Raw genomic sequence first — 23,784 nt, 5'->3', positions numbered from 1 at the left:
TCTTAAATACTTCCGTAATCCTAGCCAATTCTCACAGGGTTGTCTAGAAATACGGAACTTCCGTAATCCTAGAATCGGAGGCTAGGATTACGGTACTGTAACCCTAGCCACTGCCATGTAGGCAACCTCAATTTGGGCAAAGAAATGATAATACATCTCTATAGCTCCTTGATCTGGGATAGAACTTTCATGGACGTAAGGGTATGAAAATGTGTGTTATTTTTTTATTTAGTGACCTTTTACCTGTAGGAATAAAGCTCACGCCGTGCGGGTGTTCCGATTCACAAAGTGCGAAGTTTATTTGGATTTTTTGGACTTTGTATGCAGAATTATTTATCCTAAGAGACATCCTCATAACAATGTGAGTTTTGAGTGCGTTACATACATTTAAAGTAGGCCTATCTGAAAGAAATGCATCTTGGTGCTAGAAAATAAAATGAGATTCTGATAATCTGAGTTATTCCCCTTTGTTACTAATCCGCCATTTGTATGTAAAAAATTGTTCCTTCCATTCCATCTACCTTACAGGGACGTAGACACTGTTTTCAGGTGTGATATCTTTTCTTCGCGAGGTTGATATGAAATGTGGCAAGCCCTCAAATTGACCTCAATGAAATGTGTATGTTACTGGGGAGCATATGCCACATTTGATAATTGCTCCATCCATGGGAAGTGTCAAAACATCCCCAGGTCAAATACCCGCCCACTTTTTTTGGTAAAAACACCGCCTTTGAAAAAATTACCAAGTTAAAGCACATTCTTGATAGTAATATGCATATAGTACATTGTTTCAAATAAAAATTGTTGTATATAATGTTTTTTTAAATGTTTACAATCATTTTTGATAATGATTAGGATGTAATTAACATAGTTTTTAAATGTAATCATATTATTACGGTATTGTCGTATGACTTTTATGACTATATTGTGAGAAAAGTAATTTTTACGATTTTTTTGTAAAATTAATTTGATTGAAGTAAAAATGCTTACAGTATTTCACGGCTACTAAACGCTAGCGCCACCACCAAATTGTGGTGATAAGGAAAAGAGCTATCGACATTTCCGTGGTGCAGCTATCGCCCGTTTCTACTTGTAAACAAGTGAGTAAAATCTATATTTTATCTTATATTTTTATTGATAGAACTTTTTTTGAAAATCGAAGAATGTAGATCCGTGTAACAACACTTTAACTGCAGGTTGGTGAAATTTCATTAAAATATTATGCAAATTGTGGTACCAGGAGCTTTTCTCCCGAATCTGACAGTGACACATTTTCATATCGGCCAGTATTCGAACACTATTCAGATGAACAGACACACTGTAAGAACATATCTGCACATGCAAATGGTGTAGAAAAGAATTACACGTATTCCAACACAAAAAAGAATTACGAAAAACACAGTAAAAAGAAAAAATACCATTATTTTGGAAAGTGGTGGCGCTATCATTCTAGTGATGGCGCTATACGGTAGTGGTGGCGCTGTGTGGCTAATATATTCAATTTTAATGTATGAAAATCCCACAGCGGAGCTGTATATGGTTGTTGAAATCGAGGACTTGAATTTATTGTAAAATTTCTGTCTGTTACAATGTACTTTCAATTCACCTGAGCGGTCTAGCGGAGCGACTTGAGATTATCATTTACCTTTACAATGTGATAAATTTTGTGAAAAGATGCTTTGGAAGCATGGACTGAAACCGACAAACATGACAGCAGACACGGTTTGGTCGTGCATGAATTGAAATGAGATATATGTAACATCCCTAACGTCTTCTAGCAGTAAAATTAAAAGATTACAATGTCTATAAAATCATTTTATATTTGAGAGAGAATTTTGGTGAGGACTATTTTTCTAATTCACACGTTAAAACTGATTTATCCTGGACACAAATCTTTGTTTGAAATAAATGTATTGCTACTATTTTTCTTGACTGAATTAAAAGTACACTTACGTTTGTATTTAAGAAGAATATTTAAAGGTTAGAAATAATTCTACATTAACATTTTAAACAAAGGAAAAGATTTACTTTGTCTACAAAAATCCCAAGGGTCTGTATTTTGTTCGTTTTTTTGTGTGTGTGTGTGTGTGTGTGTGTGTGTGTGTGTGTGTTTCGGGTTTTTCAACAATTTTTCTGTCATATAAACGACGGTGTCTACATGTAGCAGTGAGCACAATGCCCAACTTTATAGTGCTGCCTCACTGGAATATCACGCCGTAGACACGTGGCATGATACTCCACCCAGTAACATTATACTGACACCGGGCTTACCAGTCCTAGCACTATCCTCTTAATGCTGAGCGCCAAGCAAGGAAGCTACTTGTACCATTTTTTACGTCTCTGGTATGACGCAGCTAGGGTTCGAACCCACGCTTTCCCGCACTCGAAGCGGACGTTCTACCACTAGGCTACCGATGCGTTTTTTTTGACAGAATGTTTCATAAGGGTAAATAAACTATGATCGTGTTTTTCTTTCTTTAATAACATAATTCCTTGCAGGAAAATTACGAGTTAGAGAATATTGGTGTTTGTTTTGTTCCGGATGCGTCAGCAGTTCGTATTATTGAATGCCGTAACAGCGCCACCACTACTGTATAGCGCCATCACTAGAGTTATAGCGCCACCACTTTTGAAAATAATGGTATATCTCTTCTAACCCGAGATTCTGTTATTCAAGGTGTGTGCCTATATAATTATTTATCAATTTTATACCATCTGCATGTGCAGATATGTTCTTACAGTGTGTCTATTCATCAGAATGGTGTTCGAATACTGGCCGATATAAAAATGTGTCACTGTCAGATTCGGGAGAAAAGCTCCTGGCACCACAATTTGCATAATATTTTAATGAAATTACAGTCGACCTGTAGTGAAAGTGTGATTACACGGAACTACATTCTCCGATTTTCGAAAAAAGTTCTATCAATAAAAATATAAGATAAAATATAAATTTTACTCACTTGTTTACAAGTAGAAACGGGCGATAGCTGCACCACGGAAATGTCGATAGCTCTTTTCATTATCACCACAATTTGGTGATGGCGCTAGCGTTTAGTAGCCGTGTATTTGTTTGTGTTATGTTATAAAAACTATTTATTACACCAGTCCTGCTTTATTGAGAACAAAGGTTTAATAACTTATTGGAGCAATGAAAATGGTTGTTAAAAAGTAATTAATTGGTAATTTAGCCCATACGTCACTTCAATACTGTTACCCTTTTTCATATACCAGGGCTTATACCTTCAGGGATAGCTCCAGTAAATGTTTCTATATTTGTTATAAAAGTTTGATGTAGAGGTGTTTATTCAGATGTGTACTTTTGATAGGTGTTTAAAAAGGAAAAATAGCTACTATTACTACTATCTTGACATTTTCTAAACCAGATATAATTAATGCATATTTTTAGATGGCCAATTACTTAAAGCCAGTTGCAGCCATTTTGCTGCCCAGTGTTGGAGGTTATTTTGGTAGTTATGTAACCAGACCAGAAACAAGACCTACTGAGCCAGGAAAGATTACATGGTACCAGGTACAGTCATTTACAGTGTTTCTTCTTCTTCTTCCATATACTGAGCTGGGTTCTTTATAGAACGTAAGTAGCTCAATGAGACTAGGCATGGTGGTGGCGCACAGTGTCTCAAATGTTAAAATCTTAAAACTATGTACAGTGTCATGTCTGGTGAAGTAGTGTCAGGTTACTTCGCGAGGAGTGACCTGAACTCATCCAGGGTAGGCGCAGATACTGTGCTGGGAGAAGGTTCCATTCTCGCACTGTTCATGGGAAGAAAGAGTTTGCCAGTACCTGGTCTGTTATTCGTAGGGGTGACTATTGAGGCCAATTTTGACTATTGCAATACTATTGATATTGCTTAAAAACTATTGCGATACTATTCTATTGCAGGTTACTATTGCGATACTATTGCAATAGTTATCGGCCATCATATTTTATACAGTAAAGCTACCAACTGGCATTGTTACACAGTGTAAGAGACGGCACTGTTTATAATTGCTGTTAACACACATTGAGATGTTTGTATAAATGAAATGGACAGAAATAATTCTAACATTAAATATTTCTTGCCTTCCTTGGCTTTGGAACAATAAGTAAAACAATAAACCTATGCAAGGTATACTCAAACGAATCGGCCATTTTGTTGCGAATGTCAACATGTTTAATAACCCAAAGCATCGAAAAAGACGAAAATTAACGGATCGGATTAAGGTGTACCAGCACTAAATGAAGGGCCCTACCGAACAGTTTGCTGTACAATACAAGTAGCCTTCTTTCTCAATGTCCATAGTACATTTTCTCATCTAAGATTAACAGGTTATTTAAATATATTTAATCACAGTTTCTAAGAAACTAAATTTATTAATTATCTCCCAGACTTCTCAGGCCTTTATGGTAGTTAAATTCCATGAGGGTAATTATTGTAATGGAGACGTAAACATTTTCCGAGGCGCAAATGAAAGCTGGCTCTGTTTCTTGGTTTATAAATTATAAATTACTTCTGTATTTACTAAAATTTCAAAACTATCGAAACTATCGATTGTTGAAGGAACTATCGGCGATTGTTATTGGATCGTGACTTTTCTATTGATGCATGCTATCGGGACACTTAGTATCGCAATGCATCGATAGTTCGATGTATCGTTACACCCCTAGTTATTCGCTCCTGGAATAGCCAGTGTTGACCCCTGGTTCGTGGATCGCCGCTTTGGCGGTACTTGTCTGCGTTGATGTCTATAAGATTGTTACGGATCTTCTACATCATGGATAACCGACTGTGTTTTCGACGCTGTTCAAGGGACTCCCAGTTAAGGTCCTTTATCATGTTTGAGACGCATCCTGGTGTCTTCGTAGAATAGTCGTCGAAGACAAAGCGGGCTGCTCTACGCTGAACCTGCTCAATGGCTTTGATGTGGTTTTGCTGATGTGGGTCCCAGACGGTGGCTGCATTCTCAAGTGAGGGGCGGACCATAGCCTTGTATGAAGCTTCCTTGACAGGTGGTGTACATTCCCTCAGGTTCCTGCGTAGAAATCCAAGAGTTCGACTGGCCTTGCTCGTGATGTTGCCTATGTGTTTCTCCCAGGTGAGGCTTTCAGTGATAGTGACTCCAAGGTATTTGCTGGCGTCAACTACATCAAGTGTGTGACCATGGAGGCTGTACTTGGTTTCTATGATTTTTCAGCAAAAAGGGGTGATTCTGATGACAGTACACTTAGTGGGGTTGGAGCTCATTTGCCAAGTTTCCTTCCACTTTTCCAGTGCAGCAAGGTCTTCCTGTAGAAGTTGTCTGTCATGGTCGTTCTCGATCACCTTGAAAACTGCGCTGTCGTCAGCAAATAACTTTGATGATGATGATTTGATCACGTCTGGGAGGTCATTTATGAAGGCTAAAAATAACAAAGGGCCAAGTACCGTCCCTTGTGGAACGCCGGATAGTACGTCTGCTGTTTCTGACTTGGCACCATCAAGAACGACTTGTTGTTTTCGGTTGCTTAGAAATGTCTGTACCCATCTCTTGACGTTTCCCCATACACCGTAGTGATCCAACTTGTGCAATAGGCGGACATGGGGGACTTTGTCAAAGGCTTTGGCAAAGTCCAGTAGAATAACATCTACCTGCTTCCCTTTAGCAGTGTTGGAGGCGATTTCTTGGATTGTGGTAAGGAGCTTTGTCTCACAGGAGCGGCGCTTACGGAAACCATGCTGGTTGTCACTCAAAACATTGTGCTTGTCAAAGTGCTGCATGACATTGCTATGCACTATGTGCTCCAAGAGTTTGCATGTTATTGACGTCAAAGACACTGGTCTATAGTTAGATGCTTGGTGTCGATCGCCCTTCTTAAAAAGAGGGACTACCGAGGCATCCCGCCAGTCTTGAGGTACTTCACCTAGATTGAGCGAAAGCTGAAACAGCTTTGCTAAGGCAGGGGCTAATTCTGTAGCAGCTGCTTTCAGGATGAAGGCTGGAAGCTCATCTGGACCAGTAGCTTTCTTGGTCTTGAGGTTCATCAGCAGCTTGTGTACACCCTTCCAGTCAACTGAAATGTTCGGCATAGATGGTATGCCACTAGTGATGAGAATCGGACAGCTGAAGTAGAATCGATTAATCGGTCCGATTCTGATCTCTCTCCGATTCGATTAATCGAAAGAATCGGAACCGAAAGATCAATACAGACTTTTGTAATGTGGCAATATGGTAGTAACAGCAAACCTTTCTCAAGACTATTAGATTATTGTATGACTACTTTTATTACTTTTTATGAAGAATTCTATGACACAGCTGCTGTACTGTACAGCCTTTAGCATCTGTTGGGCAATCATGGCCCTGTTGTTCGAATCTTTAACCGGCTGTTAACCTATCTGCTGGTTAGATCTTGATTCAAAATATTTGTCTTAATGGGATTTTTTTTATTTCACTATAAAGGCAGCCCTTAACTCAAAGATTTGTTTTTCAAATTCTTCTAAAATCTCGACATATAGCCCTAAATATTAACCAACCGATAGCTTAACCAGCTGTTCAAAGGTTCGAACAAATAAGTCCAAACTGCGATCTGGAGGAACTATTGGACCAAATGCAAAAGTAACTAGAATTAATCTTTTCTCTATGACTCAAGGCCTGGGATTTAATTCATTCTAGATGCACTGCCAAATTTGACATGGAATATATGCTGGGAACATTGCTGGCAGGTCTGGAATTAGTTTATCATCTTTTTTTACGTAAATCCACTATTTTATATGAAGGAATAATAAAAGCTTGTCAAATAAAATCGGAAAATTATTTCCAATTAGAAAAAAGTGGGTGGGGTACCTTCGTTAATGTACGCTTTAAAGCATATTTTGCAAATAGCTCTAGTAGTATCAAGGTTTTCCTTAAAAGGAGCCAACACCCGGCATTCAGGCTTCATGCAGAACTCGAAATATTTCAAGGCGTCTGATTTTGTACTGCCAGGGCAACACCATTTTTATTGTTACGATCATGACAGCTGGCCTGTCAGCGTTCTCCAATTTAAAGAGCAGATATTTTGAAATACTAACCCAAAGATTATAAAAGAGCAAAAGTATTTAAGCTAAACAGCGAGCAGTATCTGAAAAAGTCATGAAAGCGGGATTTTAATTTTTTAACAAAATCAGCGACTAGAATCGATTCTTTTTGGTCAGAATCGATGTCGCCGACTTTGAAACTTTGGCGATGATTAATCGAACATCGGCGACAATCGGAACATCACTATATGCCACTCTGCCCCATATCTGGAATGTTGGTGGTGTTTTCACGGGTGAATGCAGACACAAACTGATCGTTAAGAATGTTTGCTGTGGTGGAGGAAACCATCCTTGTTCTTCAAAGGTGCGACTCCATAAGCTTCTTGTCCCTTGCTTTTGACGAAGGCCCAAAACTTCTTGGAGTTGTCCTTGAAGTCGTGACTGACTGTGTCCACAAGGTATTTCTTGTTGGCAATGCGTATCTGGTATTGCACTTCTTTCTGCAATCTCTTGTACCTGTCTAGGTCCCGTTTCTGATTTGATCTTCTCGCTTTTTTATAAGCTCTTTGGTTTTTTTCGAATTGTTCTTTTAATTTCAGTGTTCATCCATGGATTGGTGTGTCTTGATGTTGTCATTTTGGAAGAGACCCGTTTTTCGATAGTTGTTTGTATGATGGTCTTTAATCTTGTCCAGGAATCTTCTATGGAGGAATCATTCATGTTAATTGTGTCTGATAGGTCTGATAAATCGTCCCTGATGCCTTGGAGGTCTGCTTTCTTACATAAAAGAATCTTTCTTCTTGCTGGTTTTGGACGTCTAGCACTGATAGTAGTATCAAATAGTACAATATTGTGGTCACTGTTGCCAATAGAGGGCATGGGCTTGCATCGTTGTTTGAAGCTGGGGTGTGTTGTGAGTATGATATCCAGGGTGTTACGTTTTCTTGTGGGAAAGTCTACAATTTGCTCAAAGCTGTTGTCTGATATCATATCAAGGAAAGATTTGTTGACCCTAGAAGGGTACTGATTTCTAGTTATGGATAGGTTTTCCCAATCTATATCTGGGAGGTTGAAATCTCCAGCTATTATGAGTATATTTTTCTTTGCCAGTTTCTGTAGTGTAAGAAAATCTTCTTTGACTGATAAAAGATAGTCTTCTTCTACTTTATTTGGCGGTCTGTAGAATGCCGCAATAGTGATCTTCTTCTTGTCTGCGATGAATGAGGCACTGATCATCTCGGTGTGTTGGCTTGTAGTGATGTTACCAAGCTGGAGATGTTTCTTGGACATAATGAGAACGCCACCATGTGGGCTGTTCGGTCGGTCACAACGGAAGGTGTCGTACTCCAGCTGGGCGGGTAGTATTTCTGTTGTCTTAATGTCGGGATCAAGCCATGTCTGAGTGCAGATGATGATGTCAGAATCGGTGTCATCTATAATGGCTTCCAGCAGCTTCCCTTTTCGGCGAATGCTCTGGCAGTTGATGTTTAAGATTCTAAGATTCTTTAAGTTTCCTGTTTTGTTACCTTTTGCGCTGTTGATAGTTTTAGGTTTTGGTGATGATGTATGAAAGACATTGCTAGTATTGAAGCTGTCAAAGGTAGATGATAGGTTAGGTTCCGACATCGTACTCGCTTTTGTAGACTGTGAGATGTCGGAGATGCTGTCAAAAAAGGTTGGGTTGGTTGACAAGTTTACTACATGATCTACCGGAGTATTGGGGACGGTGTAGAGTATGCTGGAGTTGTTTGGCCTGGAACATTTTGGGCAGGTCCAGTTATCCTCACTCCTTCCGAGCGCTCTGAGTTCTGTGCTGGTAATCCCAGTGCAGGTCTTGTGTAGCCACTGGTCACAATCATCACAAGCTATGCACTTCGTCTTGCAGGCTTTGGTACAAATCGCGCAAGGGAATTTAGGTCTCCTTGGGCCTGGGTTGGGCTCAGTGCCACTCTGGAGAAGAAGACATCTTTTGTAGAAGGAGCGATTTGCTTCTTCGCAAATGCATTGCACCTTATGTCGATAATGTTTCTCTGTAACTATCATTTGAAGAGAAGGGCATTTTGAATGTAGTAGGTGGGGAATGGTAAGAATCGTACAAATACTATTATAGGCGTGCCAGGGATGCTCATTGTATTGAATATTATCCAGTAGTTGATACCAGTCCTGCAGTGTTTAGAAGTTGTTTTCAAGTTCTCTGGTAGCCATATATACAGTAGAAAGACGATAATTTCTTGTGTTTTCATGTCTCTTTTTCAAGCTATGGGGGCCGCCATTTTTAGCCTCGTTCTGGATTCAAGTGTCAGACAATGAAGCCAAAATTAGATAAGTTATGGTTTAGAAAGTGGCCCAATAATGGTAGATCGGTTATAAATTATACTCATTCCTTTTCTATCAAATAAGTTGAAGATGTTTCATTCAGATTTGGAAAATAAAATAGAAAATTTCTCGAGAATTTTGGAAGACATCTGTTTGCCACCACGCATGCGCAGTTTCATGTTTAGAATATCTGTTTAGTAATGTTGTTAATTAAGTTATTATTTAATCTTAAAATAGTTGATAAAACTTCTTGGTTGAATTTAGTAGTTATAATCTTTGCCATTATGTTGCAGATCCTTTTAGACTCACCTGAGCCAAAAGGCTCATGGTGAGCTTTTGTGACCGCTCATTGTCCGTTATGTGTAGTGCGTCTGTCAACATTTTCTAAAACAATCTTCTTCTTGAAAACCAAACTCCACAGGAATGATCCTTGGGTGGTCCCCTTTCAAAATTATCCAAAGAATTTAATTCCATGCAGAACTCTGGTTGCCATGGCAATTGAAAGGAAAAACTTTAAAAATCTTCTTGTCAAAAACCACAAGGCTTAGAGCCTTGATATTTGGCTTGTGACATCATCTTACGGTCCTCTATCAAGATTATTGAAATTATGCCCCTGGGGTGAAAAGAGGCCCCGCCCCAGGGGTCCCAAGTTTTACATAGACTTATATATAGTAAAAAACTTTAAAAATCTTCTTGTCTAAAACCACAAGACCTTTGATATTTTGTATGTAGTATTGCCTTGTGGTCCTCTACCAAAATTGTTCAAATTATGCCCCTGGGTTGAAAAGAGGCCCTGCCTGGGGGCAAGGGGGGAGCGATCCAGGGTCATCATGACCCTCTTGTTAGCTGTTCTTTCAAAAGAACTGGTACAGCTACTGGACTTGCCCATTTGTTGGCATCCGCATCTCAGTTTTGTTAAGTTTTTGTAGGTAAGCTGGTACATGTATCTCAGTACCAACTGATGGGAATGGATTGAAACTTAACATACTTGTTCACTCTGTTAATCTGACTTGCAGAGCACATGTTCCATAATTCTACTTCGCTTTTTTACAACATTGTGCTCCTTACACTGTGCACCTTTTTTGACTTGCAAATTAATTTTGGTAAGGTTTTTGTATTTATTAGAAGGTATCTCAGTTCTGACAAATGGGAATGGATTGCAAGGCCGTAGGAAAGGGGTGGGGGTGGCTGACTATGGTAATTACCTTAGCAATTTTTTGACAGGGAGTGACTTTTAGCTGATTTTAAATATATGTGCCCCCCACACACCCAATCTGAAAATGTTCTGCATTTTTCACAAAAAATGCCACTTTTATTAAAAAGGCACAGAAAAGATTAGAATCATAATGGTAAAGGTTGAAATATTAAATTCACAATTGCCTCCTTTTAGGAATGTAAATTAATGAAATATGTTGTATGTTCTGGTGTAAAAGAAGACTGCAATACTGAAGAGTCCAGTATATTATAACTCAGTGTTGCACTGGCTTCATATGTTGCTTAAGGGTTCAAAACCCGTCACTGGCTTGGTTATTAATTATGTTGTTGTGACGTAATGTCCATCCCCCCCGCCACCCCTCCCCAACCCCTGCAAAAAAAAAACAACACAACAACAAAGATCCAAATAGTATAATCAAAGATCCAAGTCATAAAATAAAAAAAGTACACAAAAGATCAAAATCTTAATGGCAAAGTTATAGCTATTAAATTCACATTTGCCTCTTTTAATGCTCCCGAAGGGAGGCATATAGTTTTTGAACCGTCTGTCGGTCTGTCAGTCTGTCCGCAGTTTTCGTGTCCGGTCCATATCTTTGTCATCGATGGATGAATTTTCAAATAACTTGGCATGAATGTGTACCACAGTAAGACGACATGTCGCGCGCAAGACCCAGGTCCGTAGCTCAAAGGTCAAGGTCACACTTAGACGTTAAAGGTCATTTTTCATGATAGTGCATTCGTGTAAGGTCCATATCTTTGTCATCGATGGATGGATTTTCAAATAACTTGGCATGAATGTGAACCACATTTAGACGACATGTCGCGCGCAAGACCCAGGTCCGTAGCTCAAAGGTAAAGGTCACAGACGTTAAAGGTCATTTTTCATGATAGTGCATTCGTGTCCGGTCCATATCTTTGTCATCCATGGATGGATTTTTAGCTCACCTGTCACAAAGTGACAAGGTGAGCTTTTGTGATCGCGCGGTGTCCGTCGTCCATCCGTGCGTGCGTCCGTAAACTTTTGCTTGTGACCACTCTAGAGGTCACATTTTTCATGGGATCTTTATGAAAGTTGGTCAGAATGTTCGTCTTGATGATATCTAGGTCATGTTCGAAACTGGGTCACGTGCCATCAAAAACTAGGTCAGTAGGTCTAAAAATAGAAAAACCTTGTGACCTCTCTAGAGGCCATATATTTCCCAAGATCTTCATGAAAATTGGTCAGAATGTTCAGCTTGATGATATCTAGGTCAAGTTCGAAACTGGGTCACGTGCGGTCAAAAACTAGGTCAGCAGGTCTAAAAATAGAAAAACCTTGTGACCTCTCTAGAGGCCATATATTTCAAAAGATTTTCATGAAAATTGGTCAGAACGTTCACCTTGATGATATCTAGGTCAAGTTCGGAACTGGGTCACGTGCCTTCAAAAACTAGGTCAGTAGGTCAAATAATAGAAAAACCTTGTGACCTCTCTAGAGGCCATATATTTCATGAGATCTTCATGAAAATTGGTCAGAATATTCACCTTGATGATATCTAGGTCAAGTAGGTCACGTGCCATCAAAAACTAGGTCAGTAGGTCAAATAATAGAAAAACCTTGTGACCTCTCTAGAGGCCATATTTTTCATGGGATCTGTATGAAAATTGGTCTGAATGTTTATCTTGATGATATGTAGGTCAAGTTCGAAAGTGGGTCACGTGCCTTCAAAAACTAGGTCAGTAGGTCAAATAATAGAAAAACCTTGTGACCTCTCTAAAGGCCATATTTTTCATGGGATCTGTATGAAAATTGGTCTGAATGTTCATCTTGATGATATCTAGGTCAAGTTCGCAACAGGGTCATGTGCGGTCAAAAACAAGGTCAGTAGGTCTAAAAATAGAAAAACCTTGTGACCTCTCTAGAGGCCATACTTGTGAATGGATCTCCATAAAAATTGGTCAGAATGTTCACCTTGATGATATCTAGGTCAAGTTCGAAACTGGGTCACATGCCTTAAAAAAACTAGGTCAGTAGGTCAAATACTAAAAAAACCTTGTGACCTCTCTAGAGCCCATACTTTTCATGGGATCTATATGAAAGTTGGTCTGAATGTTCATCTTGATGATATCTAGGTCAAGTTTGAAACTGGGTCAACTGCGGTCAAAAACTAGGTCAGTAGGTCTAAAATTATTAAAATCTTTTGACCTCTCTAGAGGCCATATTTTTCAATGGATCTTCATGAAAATTGATCTGAATGTTCACCGTGATGATATCTAGGTCAGTTTCGAAACTGGGTCATGTGCGGTCAAAAACTAGGCCAGTAGGTATAAAAATAGAAAAACCTTGTGACCTCTCTAGAGGCTATATTTTTCATGAGATCTTCATGAAAATTAGTGAGAATGTTCACCTTGATGATATCTAGATAAAGTTCAAAACAGGTCACATACCTTCAAAAACTAGGTCAATAGGTCAAATAATAGAAAAACCTTGTGACCTCTCTAGAGACCATATTTTTCAATGGATCTTCATGAAAATTGGTCAGGATTTTTATCTTGATAATATCTAGGTCAAGTTCAAAACTGGGTCACATGAGCTCAAAAACTAGGTCACTATGTCAAATAATAGAAAAAACGACGTCATACTCAAAACTGGGTCATGTGGGAAGAGGTGAGCGATTCAGGACCATCATGGTCCTCTTGTTTGAATAACTTGGCATGAACGTGTACCACAGTAAGACGACCTGTCGCGCGCAAGACCCAGGTCCGTAGCTGAAAGGTCAAGGTCACACTTAGACGTTAAAGGTCATATTTCATGATAGGGCTGTCATCGATAGAAACGATATCGATGTATCAACGATATTTTTTTGTCGATCGATTATCGATTCCCATTTTCAAACATCGATATTTTACAGGGAGAAAAAACTACCCAAATAAACACTCAGACCCTAAAAAACAACTTAAGTTCACAAAGTTGTAAATTTGGATGAATGCAAAAAAGGAGTGAAGGCAAAATAAAAATGAAAGATGTTATTAATTTTTATGTATTTCTTTTATTTCATAAATACAAATACAACACAATCAAACAGAAATATGGAAAGTAGGCAATAAAACTTAAAATAGCATTTACAGGAAGGTATATAGTATTATATGAACAAATAGGTCGTTAATCTAACTTAATAATCAATATATCGATGTATCGTCGATATTTGTCTTCTGATATATCGGTATCGTCGATACGCCTAAGACCCAATCAATGACAGCCCTATTTCATGATAGTGCATTGATGGGCATGTCCGGTCCATATCTTTGTCATTCATGCATGGATTTTAAAATTATTGGGCATGAATGTGTACCACAGTAAGACGACGTGTATCGCGCAAGACCCAGGTCTGTAGGTCAAAGGTCCTAAACTCTAACATCGGCCATAACTATTCATTCAAAGTGCCATCGGGGGCATGTGTCATCCTATGGAGACAGCTCTTGTTCTGAATATAAGTCAATAAAATGTTCTAGTGTAAAAGAAGACTGCAATACTGAAAAGTCCTCTAGAACTCTGGGTTGCACAGAATCATTGAAATTTGTAGTGAGCTTTACACGCACATTCATATTAAGACACCTGTGGAAACTTCTCCAGTTGAAACAGCATCTGTATCCTACAAAATCTACAGTGACTACATTCTTATCGAGGAGTTGCCCAGTCACCAGTGGTAACTACAAATAATCTTGACGTACAAATATTAATAATACACAAGCTCTGGTATCAGCTGGGTTTTAAAATTTTTAATTTATGGTCTGTCATCAGTAGAATCTTGAAGTAATTTCTTGATTTCATAATGACACTGGCTTAGCTCAAAAGGAAGAGAGCAGATCTACAGATTGTGGGGTCAGAAGTTCTATCCATGGGCAAGTTGTATGCTCTCCATGATGATTAGATAACAGATATTGTATCTGAAAGCATTCATCCTCATGCAGAGAAGTTGGCAATTACTTGCGCTAACAGGGTCGTACTGGTACAGAATCCAGGAACACTGGGTAGGTTAACTGCTTGCCATTACAGAACTGAAAAATTGGTGCTAAACCCAAAACAAAGTTCAAATAAAACCTGGGTTGAAATGTCCTTATTTTGTGTAATTTAGTTATTAATGTGACAGTTTGTTTTTTGTATTGTATTTAGGCCCTGAAGAAGCCTTCGTTTCAGCCACCAGGTTGGCTGTTCCCTCCAGTCTGGACAAGCTTGTATTGTTCTATGGGTTATGCTTCCTATATGGTCTGGCGTGATGGTGGAGGATTTGAAGGCGAGGCTGCTCTACCCCTGGCTTGTTACGGGGCAAGTCTGGCACTCAACTGGGCATGGTCACCACTCTTCTTCAAGTATAAGAAACTTGGTCTAGTGAGTATTATGTTATTACATAATGAAATGAAAGTCTGTGTAGATCTTCAGTTTACAAGGTATGACATAAGTAATCTTAAAAGTTAAAAATGTATTAAATGTTGTAAAGAAAAGAAAGGTATAGATCACTAGTGTCTTATCATACCTCATTTTTACTCCTAATGCAAAATTCCCTTGTAACAAAATTAATTATTCTCAGTATTTGTGCGAAAAATCTGTGAAAAGATCCTTTAGAAGCATAGAACAGAAGCAAACAACTTAATAGCAGACTCGGTTCAGCAGAGTGTGCAGAGTGTGCCCATGAGAGGTAATGACATGTGCAACACCCCGCATGCACCAAGTGTATTGAGCCGAATTCTGTTACAGAAAAATTGAATATTCTCCGTGATTCCAATTTCCCAAAGGACCAGAAACAGTGAGTCTAAGTTTGGGAAGACTTTTTACAGCCACAGCACAGAATTTGAAAGACTGCTGATGTGATAGTTAATAAAACAACCAAGCAACATTATAGCAAATTTGATTTACTGTATGTTTAGGCTAAAATTTTCTGACATGCCATTGATGACTTATTATTCTTCTTGGTTGCATTCTTTGCTTCCAAAAGATCTGTATACAGATTTTATTGTAAAAGAATGGCTATTTATGTTAATGAAAGAATTCCTACATTAGTTTTAAGGGGGCTGGGGAAATAGATATATTTAGTGGTTGAAATTTCAGGTGAACAAAGCTAGGTTCTCCTCCCAACTAAAGAGCTAATTTGTTTACTTCTTGAATTAGATTAAGTACTTTTTTGAGGCCCAAACTAAGGGCCACCGAATCGCGTTGTTAGCTCATCTGATTTTTTGGGAGAGAAAAAAAGACTAGTTATTGTCATCACTTGATTGACGTCTGCGTTGCCTGGTTAAGTTTCATGTTTAGGTCAGCTTTCCTTCTAAACTATCAAAGTTATTGCTTTAAAACTTGCAACACTTGTTCACCATCAATAGCTGACTCTGTACATCAAGAAACATATCTCCATCCTGCATTTTGCAAGAATTATGGCCCCTTTTGGACGTAGAAAGTATCAGATTTCTTGGTTAAGTTTTATATTTAGGTTTACTTTTCTCCTAAACTACCAAAGCTATTGCTTTGAAACTTGCATCTCTTGTTCACCATCATAAGGTGACCCTGTACATCAAGAAACATAACTCCATCCTGCTTTTTTCAAGAATTATTGCCCCTTTTGGACTTAGAAAATCAGATTTCTTGGTTAAGTTTTATTTTTTTCTCATGAACTATCAAAGCTATTGCTTTAAAACTTGCAACACTTGTTCACCATCATAAGCTGACCATGTACATCAAGAAACATAACATGTCTTCGTCCTGCTTTTTGCAAGAACTATGGCGCCTTTTGGACTTAGAAAATATCAGAATTATTGGTTAAGTTTTATGTTTAGGTAACATTTTCTCCTAAACTGTCAAAGCTATTGCTTTGAAACTTGCAACAGTTGTTTACCATCATAAGCTGACTCTGTACATCAAGAAACATAACTCCATCCTGCTTTTTGCAAGAATTATGACTCTTTTTGGACTTAGAAAATGATGGGTAGGAAAATTTTCTGTTATACTTTTCAACCACAGGAAAATATTCGTACAGTGTCTGAGTCATAGAATTGTACGAATTTCCTCTCTTGAATCGATAATTTCATCGTATCTCTCCCGACTAAATCTTTTAAAATTTCACTTTTCAAAGTGGATATTTTGATGTGAAAAGTGTTTTAGGGTGTATTGAAATCATGCACTTAATTATCAAAGCTGCATTTCCCTGATTTAAGTGTTTACTAAAAGTCTCATCTGCTTAACTAAAATTTGCATGGTGCCTTTAGATTTATTGGCAGGACCCTATGGAAATATTGTGCATGGGCATCGTGCCACTTCAGACTTCCCCCGATATATAAACATGGTTTGTGAGTGCAGACGAAATGATAATGTAGCATTTCTTGTAAAATACTTAAATTTAACCGTTGTAACTTTTGAAAAACAAGCGTCCATTTGATCGTAAACAGATAAGCAAGGTTGAAGACCAAAATAAAAATTTACTGGACTGTCCGGTTTGGTGGTCATTCGGATTTGGTCAGTACAGTTGCTTAGAATACATGAGCTTTATTGCTTAAACTGGTGTATATTTTTCATGGCTGTTAAAGGTATCGTAAAGTAACAATAGGCTTTTGTTTTCTTTATTTCACTTGAACTTTGAATAGTCCAGTATCGGAAACCTGTAATCTTGCATCAACATTTTAAATCAAACATCTCTGAAACTACCTGTTTGAATAACACCAAATTTCATCTGTAGCATCCTTGAACGGACCTTTTCCAAATTGATAGATAGTTCTGTTTGACATCTTTATGGGCTGCAAGAACTTAAGGAAGAAAAGCCTTAAAATAACTTGTACTCATATTCATGTATGAGCTGTCTGTTGAAAAGTTTTGTGTTTCTTTTACAGGCTTTCGCTGAAATTGTTGGATTATGGGGCTCAATTGTGGCAACCATGGCATCATTCTACCAAGTGAATCCAACAGCAGCATATATCCTTGTGCCATACCTGAGCTGGGTCAGCTTTGCAAGTTACATCAACTTCTATATATGGAGAAACAACAAGGATAGAACAGATTAGTTTATCCTGTATTTACATACGGAGGACTGAGCGCGAAACTATCGTAACAGAATATGAATAAAGAACAAGATATAAAAATTCTGAGTTCAGCCCTTGATATTGTATGGTGCTTTTTTTTGTATTTAGACATATTTATCAATAAAATATTAGTTTGTTTGGAGACAAAATAAATTATATTGTAGATTGAACAGTAATGAAATATCTTGACCATATTTATAAACAGTGTTTTCAGGTACAGTCAAACTCGCTTTATACGAACTCATCCGCACCTAAGAAATATGTTCGTATCAAACGAAATTCGTATTAATGAATGTATGACCAGATAATTTGTCCGAACAATTTGGGCAGTATCACCGGTATCATCGGCGAATAGATTCCAATATTATGATACATGAAAGTAGTTAATAGTTTTAAACTGATTAAGTTAATTCATTCAGATAACATTGAAATTACTCAAGAAAAGTCATACTTAAACAGGTAAAACTGTATTAATTTAAATTTTAATGTGCGGTCGAGGTCAAGAGCGCCAAATTATATCCACCGCCAACATTGAAGCTTGTGTGTGTGTGTGTTCGGGTTTTACGTCTTTCTCAACAATTTTTCAGTCATATAAACGACGGTTGAAGCTTGTACTATATAACAAGCATTCTAAGAGGTATAAAAGTTTGTATATTTTGGAAGACACAGCCTACCTGTATGGACACTAGAACGTCAATAATGTGTTTAAAATTATTTACACCTCTTTAAATCTTGACTTGTTAATTGATTAAATTATTTTATATTGACATGATACACAAAGGACCGAGTGTTTGTTTGTGAATAGGTGTGAACTACTCCATTGTCCAATTACCGAGCGGCACAAGCTTGACCATATTATTATTTTCAACACATTTTATAACGGCCCCGACTTCTAAAATTAATTCGTATCAAAAGATGGAAAAGTATAATATTTAAGCTTATTGGGACTTCCAAAATGTGTTCGTATCTACCGATTATTCGTATCAAGCGAGTTCGCTATTACCGAAATAATTTTACAAAGAAAATAGAAGGACTCGGCCGGGGAATTCGGACTTTGTTCGTTTAATCCGAAAATTCGTATCAAGCGAGTTCGTATTAAACGGACTCGACTGTATGTCGCACGCAACATTCCTTCCTGTTTTAAATTTTTTTTTTGCAACATGCTTTCCTGCTGAAAAAGTTTTAGCAACATGCCTAAATTTTGGGGAAGAGTACTGAAATTACATGCCTTCAGAAAAGTCTAGGGTATATGTCTGTTTGTACATAAACACAGGTCTTACATGAGTGTCTCTTTAGATTAAATTTATTAAACAAGTTGAATATAATAATAAAATGCGAGGCTGTGCCAAGCTTTTAAACGTTTTGTATTTAACAATGTGGAAACATGCAAATATAAGATTCTTTCTACCACATGTTAGCTTTTTCTGCTGAAACTTTGAAATTTCCTCATTCTTTACCAAGAAGAGACAGTCAGTTTGACCAGTGTCTTCTAAAAGTTCAAAAAGTTAACTTCTCTACTATCAGATTAAAGATGCTTGACAGTTAGACAGCGGTTTCACTCAGTACACAGTCTGTTCCATCTAGTAAGTTGAATATCACCATAAAAACAACATGATTATTATTCAAAGGTTGACTGTAGTTCTAAAGATACTGACAAAATATCAAATGATTAAAGTTTTAAGCTCGACTATTCGAAGAATAAGTAGAGCTATCCTACTCACCACGGCGTCGGCGTCGGTGTCGGCGTCACGGTTAAGTTTTTCGTACCAGTCCACATTTTGACAAAGTCTTTTGAGATAAAGCTTTGAAACTTTCAACACTTGTTTACCATCACCATGGCCAGTTATAGGCAAAGGCACATAACTCCATCAAGGATTTTGGCTGAATTATGGCCCCTTTTGACTTAGAAATCATGGTTAAGTTTTTCGTACTAGTTCATATTTTGACAAAGTCTTTTAAGATAAAGCTTTGAAACTTTCAACACTTGTTTACTACCATCACCATGGCTAGTTATAGGCAAGAGTACATAACTCCATCAAGGATTTTGGCTGAATTATGGCCCCTTTCGACTTACAAATCTTGGTTAAGTTTTTCGTACCAGTTCGTATTTTGACAAAGTTTTTTGAGATAAAGCTTTGAAACTTTCAGCACTTGTTTACCATCACCATGTCCAGTTATAGGCAAGAGCACATAACTCCATCAAGGATTTTGGCTGAATTATGGCCCTTTTTGACTTAGAAATCTGGGTTAATATTTGTACCAGTTCATATTTTGACGAAGTCTTTTGAGATAAAGCTTTGAAACTTTCAGCACCTGTTTACCATCACCATATCCAGTTATAGGCAAGATTCCATAGCTCCATCAAGGATTTTGGCTGAATTATGGCCCCTTTTGACTTAGAAATCTTGGTTAAGTTTTCCGTACCAGTTCATATTTTTTGTAAAGTGTTTGACATATGGCTTTGATACTTTTATCACTTGTTTAGTATAATAGTCTCTATTGTAGGAAAGAGTACATAACTCTGTCATCTATTTTGGCTGAATTATGGCCCTTTTTGGACTTTGAAATTGGTTCTGTTTTCATACAAGTCCACGTTTTGTCAAAACTATTTGACATATGGCTTTTAAACTTTGAACAATTGTTTATCATTATGATTTCCATCTGTAGGCAAGAGTACATAACTATTTTGACTGAATTATGGCCCTTTTTGGACTTTGAAATTGGTTCATACATTGCCATTTAGTGCAAGTCTTACAAAGAAATACAGGAACATTGTTTGTCTAATCTATTTATTTCTTTTGTCTGAATATCTGTGGAAATATTTTGATCCCATTCTTAATCAGTTCTTCGAATAGTTGAGCACGCTGTCATCAGACAGCTCTTGTTTAATTTGTATAGGTATCTATAAACAAGAAAGGGGTTTCAAAAATTTGACAGCTGGACTAGCAACTACATTTGTATTGCAAAACTTATTTGTAATGTTTTATTTATGCAAGAGTTTTACAAGTACCTCCATGCAGTTTGTTGTGATGTTTTATTTATGCAGGAGTTTTACAAGTACCTCCATGCACTTTGTTGTGATGTTTTATTTATGCAAGAGTTTTACAAGTACCTCCATGCACTTTGTTGTGATGTTTTATTTATGCAAGAGTTGTACAAGTACCACCATGCACTTTGTTGTGTTTAAAGATGGACAAGTTCATTATAGAAATATAGCAGGGTAAGGGTTAATACACATGCATTGTTAATACTTGTAGCTTGATATATCAGTAAAAAAAATATTCAATCTATATATTACTGTAATGCAAAGATTATTTTTAACCAGATGTTGATGATGATAAATTGCTGGCATCCAAATGTTTGATGTGTTCACTTCATTATTTGCAATGTGAATTTACTGTTAAATCATTTAATTTTTTACTTACGAAATTTTGTGAATTTGGCCAAAACAGTCTTTTTGTGGGAATGTTAATACATGGATTTTGAATTTTGACATAAAATGAGAGAATTTTGCAAGTTTTGGATTTAATTTCTTGGATTGACTTGGGCAAGAAATACACGAAATACAAATATTAAGGATTTTACAGTAAAACCCAATTGTCTTTTATACTCATATGTTTGGTGCTGTTTTTACTTTTTGGCTGGGTTTTCAAAGAAAAATGCGGCTTCTAGATTAGGTCTGTCCGGGCGGATGGATGGAATAAAGAGTCACATGTTAACCTTTTTGTTCACTCAGTATCTTGACAGGTATTTCGCCTGGGACCTTGAATGTTGACCTTGATGTGTACATGACCCCTACTGATTTCAGGGTCACTTGGTCAAAATTTAAGGTCACTGGGATGTGAACACTGAAAATGGTTTTCGCTCAGTATCTGATTTCTCCTTGTGGTTCTGGGACGATCTGTGTATGAAAAGAATTGGAACCACTGCCTTACCCTTGCATGATCGTAAGAGGCGACTAATAGGGTCTTAACACTTGGTTCTGTAACTCTGTGATTCCAGCAGGTATGCAAATTTTGATTCCATACTTCATGTTTTTATTTCGATGTAAATGAGATGTGAAACCAAAGCTTGTAGTCCTGTTTGGCGCCATATAACCTATACTGTGTTGGTGCGCTGTAAAACCCAAATAAATAAATAAATTTCCTAGGACCTTGAAACTTCATAGGTATGTTGGTCTTGATGTGTACATGACCCCTACTGATTTCATGGTCACTGGGTCAGAGGTCAAGGTCACAGGGACCTGAACATTGAAAATGGTTTTTGCTCAATATCTGGACAAGCATTTCATCTAGGACCTTCATATTGCTCTTGATGTGTACATGACCCTATTGATTTCGGAGTCAGAGGTCAAGGTCACAGGGATATAAACACTGAAAATGCGGTTTTTCTTACCTTTATTTTTTTACACCAGTTTCTTTCTTTAATTTAATTTTCTACCTGTCAGTTTCTTTCCCCCCCCCCCCTTTTCCTTCAGTTGTGCTTATTAATTTGGGGCTTATAACAAGCCTTTATTAGAACTTAAACTCATTATCACCTAATTCGGAAAACCCGGCCAAAATGCTATCAGGCGTTAGCTGCTTGTATCTTTATATATCTAGATTATGCTGTTATATATGTATTATAAATTCTGGTAGAATCATTGATAAATAAAACAAATTTTACAGTCAGCAAGAATAGAGTAATTTGTAAGTGAAAGAAGGTAATACATAAGCCCATAATTACCTGTCAGCTTAATTGACATCTTAATTTGATGTTTTTTGTAATAATTTTTCTCTCCAAAGAACTCGGGGATTGAAATAAAGTTGCAAATCTGTGGTTATGTTTTAGCAAGTAAATGAATGATTTTGTTATTCAAAGAATTTGTAGGGCAGTTGCACTCGTTCTTGTACAGTTCTTAAGTTTTTATATTATGAAGGATTGAAACTTCACTCTTTTGCAGTGGCAATCTAACATGCAGTGTACAAGCTCCATAATTCTATTTTGCTTTTTCACAAAGTTACACCTTTTTTCATCAAAGCAGTTTTTGGTTAAGTTTTTGTCTTATCTGACCTTGACCTTTAGGATGCCTGTCCCTGAACTTTTAGATGGCTGTTTCTTGCCATTACCAACTTTTCTGTGAAGTTTGATGATAATTTGGGCAATGGCTGATTCTTGCCATTACCAACACTTATAAATGTGAAGTTTGATGATAATAGGGGCAGTACAGGAGTAGTAGGTAAGAAGATAATAATGTAATTCATAAGCTTGCCATAAAGCTTTTAAAACAGCATTATACTATCAGATGCCTGCCCCTTGCCAAGACCCAGCCTTTAAGTGAAGTTTGATCATAATAGTTGCAGTAGTTAAGAAGACGTATTGAAATTGAGAAGTTTGACATAAAACGTCAACCTGAATGCAACAGTGACACCAGGATGAGTACAGTAGGCATCCATTAAATCTTCAGTTAAAAAGTGCTAAATTTGTTGCAGTTAAACACCATTTCTCAACATGTTGCATTACTTCCCATACTCTGCCTAAAATAAGTAAAACGAGAATATTAACCATGTGGGTCCATGGGGGCACCCCCCTCCCCCCCCCCCCCCCCCCCTCCAAGCCGAAATCAATTTTAGCTTTTTACTTAATGCTTAGAGCAATTTCCAGAGGTTTCATCTGATTTTTTTCTTTAATACTAACATTTTTTTTTACTTTTACCATTTAGATCTATTGGTCAATTGTAATTTTTGTAAGAGAAAGTGACAACAATTCAGTATGTTTATAAATGTTTTAATATTATATCAGAATTAATTCAGATCGTCGTGGCCACATTTAATTTAGTCTTGGTCGAAAAAGATGTTGTTTTCATTGTTTGTTACGATTGTTCCTTTTCTTTCGGCCGCTTACATAGATGCATACATCATTAAAGAAAAATCATGATCCGTTGCCTTCCGTAAATATTGTCAACCAATGGAATTACAAGCTTTTTGGTTGTAATGAAATCGTAAAATTACGATTATTTCCGGATTGATTTCCATACATTTCTTTGCATAAAATCGTTTTGTACTCAATATTGGTCACTGTGAAGCATTTCATCCCTTAACCCTGTTCAGTTTTCTCCTGGGATTTCCATTGATCTCAAAAATGATATTTTGGCAGGTAAAATCTGGATTTATCTGGAATTTGGACTCCCCTGCTTTAAACAACTTCTCATGAACCACGAGATGGACCTTCATCAAACTTG

General features: G+C 37.4%; 1 protein-coding gene across 2 annotated transcripts; it reads left to right on the top strand.

Moving 5' to 3' along the window:
* The first annotated feature begins 258 nt into the window (after positions 1-258).
* LOC123551491 (translocator protein-like) lies at positions 259-22,382 on the top strand. 2 transcript variants are annotated; one of them, XM_053540970.1, is made up of 4 exons: positions 259-361; positions 3,407-3,529; positions 14,677-14,892; positions 17,376-22,382. In XM_053540970.1, exons 2-4 carry the CDS (start codon positions 3,407-3,409, stop codon positions 17,544-17,546), a joined length of 510 nt encoding a protein of 169 aa, XP_053396945.1. In that variant the 5' UTR covers positions 259-361; the 3' UTR covers positions 17,547-22,382. The 2 variants fall into 2 exon arrangements, with proteins under 2 accessions (XP_053396945.1, XP_053396946.1); XM_053540971.1 differs by lacking the exon at positions 259-361 and adding an exon at positions 472-549.
* Positions 22,383-23,784: the final 1,402 nt, after the last annotated feature.

Source organism: Mercenaria mercenaria, chromosome 4 (genome assembly GCF_021730395.1).
Source record: "Mercenaria mercenaria strain notata chromosome 4, MADL_Memer_1, whole genome shotgun sequence".
Classification (NCBI taxonomy): domain Eukaryota; kingdom Metazoa; phylum Mollusca; class Bivalvia; order Venerida; family Veneridae; genus Mercenaria; species Mercenaria mercenaria.
Note: the sequence above shows the minus strand (reverse complement) of the source record. Positions and strands in the feature narration are given on the sequence as shown.

Coding starts and splice junctions, on each gene's coding strand:
- LOC123551491 (XM_053540970.1), top strand. CDS start 3,407: ATGGCCAATTACTTAAAGCCAGTTGCAGCCATTTTGCTGCCCAGTGTT. Junction 3,530..14,676: donor GAAAGATTACATGGTACCAG/GTACAGTCATTT, acceptor TATTGTATTTAG/GCCCTGAAGAAGCCTTCGTT. Junction 14,893..17,375: donor AGTATAAGAAACTTGGTCTA/GTGAGTATTATG, acceptor TTTCTTTTACAG/GCTTTCGCTGAAATTGTTGG.